Below are 7,643 nucleotides of genomic sequence, written 5' to 3'. Positions count from 1 at the left end.
TTTTTTTCTTTTACTTACCGTAATAGATCCAGGAAGTCACAGGCGCGACAGATATACCGCACTTGAAGACGGAGTTGGCATCTTGCGCAAGCACCATGCCAGTGGTGAAGCCGCCGTAGCTCCAACCCCATACGCCAGTCCTGTTTGCGTCGATCCACTTGTACTGCTTCTGCAGAATTCTACGACAAGGAACGTTCTCATGTTCAGAATGACGTTTGCAGCCGGAAACGAAGCAATTTTCGATCACTTTCGGACTACTCACGAGGTGACAGCGATCGTATCTTCAACCTCTACGGTGCCTAGCTTTCGATATATCTCGAAGAGCATGTTGCTGCCTTTATAGGCCGATCCTCGTGCATCGATCCGTGCATAGACCACGTCTCGGCTGGTCGTAAAATAATGCTCGTATCCGATTTTGTGGTCATCGGTGATCCTGGCCGAGTTCGGACCGGCGTAGCTGCGGATTTTAAGGTATTAACCAAATGTTTCAACCGAAACGATAACACAATTCAAAGAATAGCTTTCAGTTTTCATCCCCTCAACATTACGCGGTATTCAATTTTATCCAGAGCTCCGAGCTACAAATGGATAGTATGAATGTCTAAGTAGGTGGAGCGCTCGATACTTCTTAAAAAAGAAGGGAAAAGTAAGCGAGGGTCATTAAAGATAATCGATCGTTGCGAAAGCCCCGGCATGAATCGGCTAAGCAAACAGACCCGATCAGCGGTCCAATTTTAAATGGAGATTGTAATCCTTTTGCGTGCCGATTAATCATAACGTACGCCGATTCTAACTGTGCCGTAGCCACTTAATTATATATACCGTATATACATAACGTACTAGCACATTATCAAAATAATATAAATAAAATATTAATTTCTTTTCGAAATTATGCAGTTAGATTTGCAATTTATAAAGCATTAGACAACTATGGCTTTAATTCAACTCAAACCTTTATGTTTTACAAAACGAAAACGTTCTGTTAAGTAAATTTTTTTTCTTTAACGCTATTGCTTTACTATGTAACATTAATATTTATCGAAATCTACACACAGAAAAATATAAACTACCTGCAAGTTAATATTACTTGATTCAAGTATTTGATAAGTTCATATATGAGCAAATCTACCATAAAGTCGTCATAAGTATCACATTTACTCAAAACATATTCTAGATCTTAGCAAGTTTAGTACTTGAAACAAGAATATTAAATTAATACGAATATTTGGTTTACTTACAATATAGAGTCTACGGAAGAGAAGCATATACTTCAATAAAGATATTACATTTTCTTGAGAGAAGTTTATCCGTTATTTGAATCAAGTAAAAATTTTATTCATCTAGAATAATCGTTTACTTCAAAAAAGAATTTGTATTCTTGATGATTACAATTAATATTATTTTTATTTTTTTAATTTTCTTTAATTCTTTAGTTCCTAAGTGGAATGTAGGTTAGGAGGTTTTCGTGCGCTGTGCGGAGGGGTAGTACTTACAGTTTAGAATATAAAAATTCTTGTCCTCAGGTGGACTTGAACCAGGTTCCTCGTGGTTATGAGTCTGACACTTTATCACTAGGCCACATCTCTGATTATATTCTTAGTGTTGCAGTATCTAGTTTTCACAGAAGTAATTTATTGATTTCAAGTATTTCATATATTCTTACTTAAAGAATCAGTAAATATTCAAATCAAGCTTATGTGGCTTCTTAGATAAAGTTTACAGAATATACTCGAAATTAATGAATCACTTCTGTCAAAACTAGATACTGCAGCACTAAAAATATAATCAGAGATGTGGCCTAGTGATAAAGTATCAGACTCATAACCACGAGGAACCGGGTTCAAGTCCACCTGATGACAGGAATTTCAGTATTCTAAACTGTATCCCTCCGGACCGCGCACGAAAACCTCCTAACCTAGAAGAATGTCGTTCTACAGCCAAGTATTTCATATTCTTACCTAAAAAATCAGTAAATATTCAAATCAAGTTTATGTTGCTTTTCTTAGATAAAGTTTCGGAATATACTTGAAAGAAGAATAAATTCTTCTTTTAAGCACATGATGATAAGCTTTTCTAATACTTATGATGAGTATATTAAGAAACTAATATTAAGAAAATATTCTTTGTTAAAGAAAACTGTTACTCAAACCAAATAAAATAAAATGAGTAATTGCTTTTCTTGGCTATAGAACGATATTTTTCTGTGTGTACACGTGATAATATCATAAAGATACTCGTATAGATATGTATTTGTCTTCATATCAAGCGTGATATAAATAAGCAATCGGGAAATATATATCCTCACAATAAAATTGATTTTATTGTCTAATATACATATGTCGCTAAATTTTATTCACTATAAATTTCGTTTTTTATATTTTTATCTTTATGATCAAAAAGTTTTGTTGCTGAACGCAAAACTTTTTTTAGTCAATTATCACGTGGAGAAATGTTGACTGATATTTTTATGTCGTCTTAGCAAATTTCGTTACTTATTATTCTATCAGAGGAGCTTCGATACTCACACGAATACCAGCAAGGGATACGATTTGTTTTCGTCGAAATCCGGCGGCAGGAGCAATCTGACCCTGCAGTCATAACCGTTCACGGTAATGTTGAAATCTTTTTGTTTCGGCATCAGTTTTCGCGACAAAAGTTTCCTTGTCAGGTCGTTATTGGTCCAAGTCGAGACTGGCTGATGATTCTCGTCGTAAATCGTCACCGTAGTTGGATCAGGCCCGGCACAGGTGAGGGCGTAAAACGATCTCTGGCTCGAGAAAGACGCGGTCGCGTAAGTGCATTTGTTTCCTGTAACATTTAAATTCGTCGGAATGTTTCCACGGAGAAAACCCATTTTCTTATTCTACATAATAAGATGCTCATTCCCGCCGCTTTAATTTTGTCCGATGTTGCCCCCGTTGCTCTGCAGTTATTTCCGCTTTCATTTTCGGATATACATTTTTGAATATATAGGTATATACACGTATGTAATATCGAAATCTGTATAAAATTCTGCTCACCAACGCGGCGTACATTGCTAACTCCTCGTCAAAGAAAACAAGAGGCATAAATTTTGACACTTTCTACTTTTCGCCGAAAGAAATAAATTCCAGCAAACATCATATTTTAACGGATACAGGGTACACCTAGGGGATCGACCGAGATACAGAGACCTCTCATAGACGTTGATTTTTCTCGTGGGTGCAAATAGCCCGGCGAATTAATCTTCTCTACGCGATAGCGCTCCGTCTGGTGAACGCAGCTGCCGCCGATAGCCGGAAAAACTTGCGCGAAAAGTAATATTTCAGTCTCACCTCGTTTACGGGACGAGACGTTTCGCATACAGGAATTAAGATTCCGAATTTTTCGGAATCTCCCCGCGTAGCGATGGGAGGAGATAAGTTCGCGCAAAGATAAGTTCACGCCCGGGTCTATGCGGGAGGAGATTCAGAAATTTTTACTTGAATTCGCGCAACTTTCGGCGCACTGCAGAAATGTGCGAGGAAAAATTGTGGCGATTTTTTACGGGAGCGAGGTTCCCGTAGATTACATCATATAGTCGCTCGCGTAGATCTTTCCCGCGCGAGTCTATCAACCCTCTCCCCCTCGCATATACACATACGCGCGCGCGCGCGCGCGCGCTAAATATTCATGAACTTGCGACTTGCGGCTTTTGTCAGATGAGATTACTCCCGATGGACTTTTCGTTTTAATTGGAACGTGTACCTATCATCTCGAACAAGTTACAAATACCGTTGACGATGAGTCCAGAAATTTCTTTGCCACTTACGGGACTCTCCCGAGTTTCCGGTCTCATTAGATGGTCGGACGCCCCCTGCCGGAGACCTGCCGTTTTGGTCTTTTGTCCGGTTTACGTTTTTCTGTCGCCTCTGCGAGAGGACTATTGTGGTACGTGATGTATGCCTCGTTAGTTTCCCGCGTATCGCAACTGTTGTTCAGCGTGCTATGTTTAGGGGAGAGGGGTTTTAGTGGGTGCAAGCCCCACATAACTCGGTGCGGCCGGGGCCGGTATGCGCGAGGCATTTTCCCTTTTTCCACGGAAACAAAAAAAAAAAAGATGGTCGGACGCGAATCTAAGTAAAACGAACGATCGGACATTAAGAGTTATGAAGTTTTCATGCTTTTTGCGTAAAATATTCCTCCCATGAGAGACGCCGTAGTTTAAATAGAATATTCCGACGACGCTGAACGTTCTCGTGAGATAGGGCCTTCACGTTCGTGCACGTTGCAAGCTCATCATCTAAATTGATGAAAAACGTCACTCTTCTCTTTTTTCCTCTTTCTGTATTTCTCTCTCTCTCTCTCTCTCTCTCTCTCACACACACTCATTCATTCACTTACTCTCTTCTCTTGCTCATATTCATGATTTCGAGGACTCACCTTCCGGCGTTAGCAGCTCGCAGGATATGCAAGTCGGTTCCTGGCTCCCATCCAGAGGCACCGAATACAAATTCCTCTGGGTCGGTTCACCCGGCGCCGTGGCGAGGTAGTAAACTCTGCCTCTGGCCGAATCGACTGCCAGGATCGTGTGAACTTCGGAGGGCCCGGGTGTCAGATCTACCGGTTTAATAAACCGATCGTCCTTGTATTCGTACCTAACGAGACAACAGTAAAATTACGAAAAAAGAAAAAAAGCAAATTATAAAAAATTTTTTACGTTTCGAGATCACTATGTCAAACTTTTCTTTCTGAGCTATACGAGTTTAGAGAAGCCTAATTTGTAATTTATTCAGAACCAAGAAGCAAAAAATTTCAGATTATTCTGAGAATCGTAATTTTTTTCGTTAATTTATAAATATATTTTTTTTTATAAATTGCCTAATATCTCACCTGTCTATATGACGGAATCTGCCGGCACTGGTGCCAGAATCCTCTCGCCGTAAATACAAAACATAATTGCCGGTTTTTATAGGGATATTCGGTTGAAGCCAGCCCTCGGTCTCCTCGTCGAAAAAAACCAATTTGATATCCCCTTGTGTGTTGTACATCGTCAGCTGGGATTGGTTCTGTACACGGTTCGTCCATGTCGTGATCACGTGTGTTTGGTTCCACCAGTTCACGTTATATAGAACGTTATCACTACGAATGTGAATGCCAAGTAGCAATATGTTAAACATGATCGTAAAATCGTCTGAAGATCGTTACGGAGATACTTGTTGTTAATAGGAAAACTTGCCTCGTAACCACATCAACGGGCGCTTCCAAGGTGACTGCTTCTGACGATGGATCTGTCAAGTCGATCACCGATAGAGTTACTGTCGGATTCGGTGTACCTACCTGTGAAAATATGTATATGATTTTTTTTTCACTGATATAAATGATCTTGCAAGTTACATGTTACATGACATTATAAAACACTTCAGAATAACGCCACTCTAGCGCCCCCTAATTTTGACAATTTTTTATTGTTTAAAAATGAAACGTTTTATTTAAACGTGCACCATTTTTACAAAAAATGATATTTTTTAATATCCGTACGTACTTCCCGAGCTAATCTTATATAAAACTAAAAAATTTTTGGTTTTTGTTCCAGGTCGAAAATTGGAGGAGAAATTTTTTCGGCCGCAGAATACTTCTGGCTTTCTTTGCTGAGCTCTGACGCCGCCATTTTGTAAAAAAAAAATTGAAAAAATTGTGAACACACACTTTAAATTCAAGAAAATAATAAAAAATAATTTAAGTTTCTGAAGAAGTTTGTAAAATATCAAAAAATTGTTTTTATTTTCTTAAATAAAATGTATTTTTACACATATATCACTGATAACTGTAACTTGAGAGAAAAAAGATTATAGCTTAAGTTCTGAAATTTTTGAGAGGAGATTTTTACGCTTTTAGAAGATATGAAGCGAAATTGAAAAAGAATTTTTCAACTCCGTACATGATCTCAGAAATGCAGCTTTTTTTTATCAGTTTTTCACAGCCGACTTTCAAATGGTACCACATGGTGCAGAAGCATCACCGAGGAAAAAGCTTGAAGGGATTTGAAAGTTGAGACTTCGGGGCTTTAAAATATCGTTTTTTAGAATCTCTTTACCACCATTTCTCGCATAAATACATAAATTTGTACTTTATTTTTGTCACTAATTTAAAGTGAATCGTAAATGGAATAATTAAATATATTCGATATAATATAACTGAAATAGTTATGATTTGATTAATCCGAGTGATTAACAGATAGTAGTTAACAAAGAGAGATATGCTTGTTGCTGTTGATAAATGAGGGTCTGATATAGGGCGAGAAATGGTTTGCGGGCTTTTTTCACGGAAGATTGCGCTGCTGCCAGTGCACTTTGACAATTGAATTATCCGTACGTGCCGACACATGCACGCGGAAAATGGATCTATGGTAGAGTAAGTTCGAGTTAAACGGAAGAACGACGGTCCTTCCAACTCGTTACGACAATAACCGATTTTGCCGAGTGGAGATGATTAGTCGAGTTCTCAATGGTGACTTATCAATATTATCGTGTCGGGATAATGCAAATATTTTTAGTAACGATATCGCTGAATTATTGATAAGATAGTAATAATTTGCAATGTACAATCAATAGCTGACAGTTTTTGTTGCATAAGCAGAGAAGAGAAAGACATTTAAAAGATACTATCGATTTTAGAAATGTTGAAAAAATTTTCGAAATATCTATTTAAAAATATTACAAAATAAGTATTCTCAGTCTTCACATATTTATAGATTTAGAGACGTTTTTGAAGTAGGTTCTCACCTTGGGGTACTTTATTCTCACTTCCGTAGGATATTGGTCTTCAAGAGAACCAGGGATGCCATAATGAAAAATGGCCATGTCCTTTACTTGAGTATCGTTGAAGGTTGCAAAGGCCAAATATCGTCCATCCGGTGAATACCACGTCGCGGTCGGAGATCCAAATACTTCCTCTGTAATCAACATTTGCGATTATGTTTGTCATTTGCAATTATCCGACACAGATAGACGTGATGTTTACACTTCGCGATGTATAATTCTTCTTCGGATTGGATATATATTTTTTAAATTATATATAGATATATTTTTTTCTTTTTAAACATAATATAAAACGTTTTATAATATATTCATGTATCATAAAATACTTTTGATAAATATTAAAATTATTTTATGTAGATATTTGTTTGCGTCACAGAAGACAGGTTTACCTTCATATACCCAGTCCGGAATTCCATTGTAAATGATTCCGGGTTCGCCACTAGTCGTCAATCTTCGTACTACATTCTGGCTGCGATTGAAAGTCATATGATAAATATCGTTATCGAGAACGTAAACTAAGTCACTGCCGATCGGTGACCATAATGCCAGCGAGATAAAAGCTTCATTCGCAATCTCTTCAAATGTGCTGTAAATATATAGGACAATTTTTGTTACAAGTATTTTCTTACGATGGAAGAAGAAAGCTCGTTTAAAAATATTTACGCAGTTGTAAACGCACAAATTTTTATATCAGTTGTGACTGAGATAACGATGGAGATGGAGATACCTAACAACGATTGAACCAACGATTAGAAAATTGGATAGATTCAGTGAAATTGGATTGAAAAAGACATGAAGAATGTTGTGTTATGCATTTTGAGACACCTGTACATATGGCAAAAGAAATGCTCATTGAAATAATAA

The 7,643-nt window shown here is 37.6% G+C and overlaps 1 protein-coding gene across 1 annotated transcript; it reads right to left on the bottom strand.

Moving 5' to 3' along the window:
- Positions 1-18: 18 nt before the first annotated feature.
- LOC112452910 (venom dipeptidyl peptidase 4-like) lies at positions 19-7,436 on the bottom strand (the record flags this gene model as incomplete). Its single annotated transcript, XM_025013358.1, has 8 exons — positions 19-179; positions 263-457; positions 2,526-2,808; positions 4,402-4,616; positions 4,852-5,100; positions 5,198-5,298; positions 6,744-6,913; positions 7,169-7,436. Coding segments are annotated over 8 exons (1,642 nt in total), but the record flags the coding sequence as incomplete, so codon positions are not given.
- Between the last annotated feature and the right edge of the window lie 207 nt (positions 7,437-7,643).

The sequence above is a fragment of the Temnothorax curvispinosus genome, unplaced genomic scaffold (genome assembly GCF_003070985.1).
Source record: "Temnothorax curvispinosus isolate PA1 unplaced genomic scaffold, ASM307098v1 QBEX01003823.1, whole genome shotgun sequence".
Classification (NCBI taxonomy): domain Eukaryota; kingdom Metazoa; phylum Arthropoda; class Insecta; order Hymenoptera; family Formicidae; genus Temnothorax; species Temnothorax curvispinosus.
This window is presented reverse-complemented; position numbering and strand designations above follow the sequence as displayed.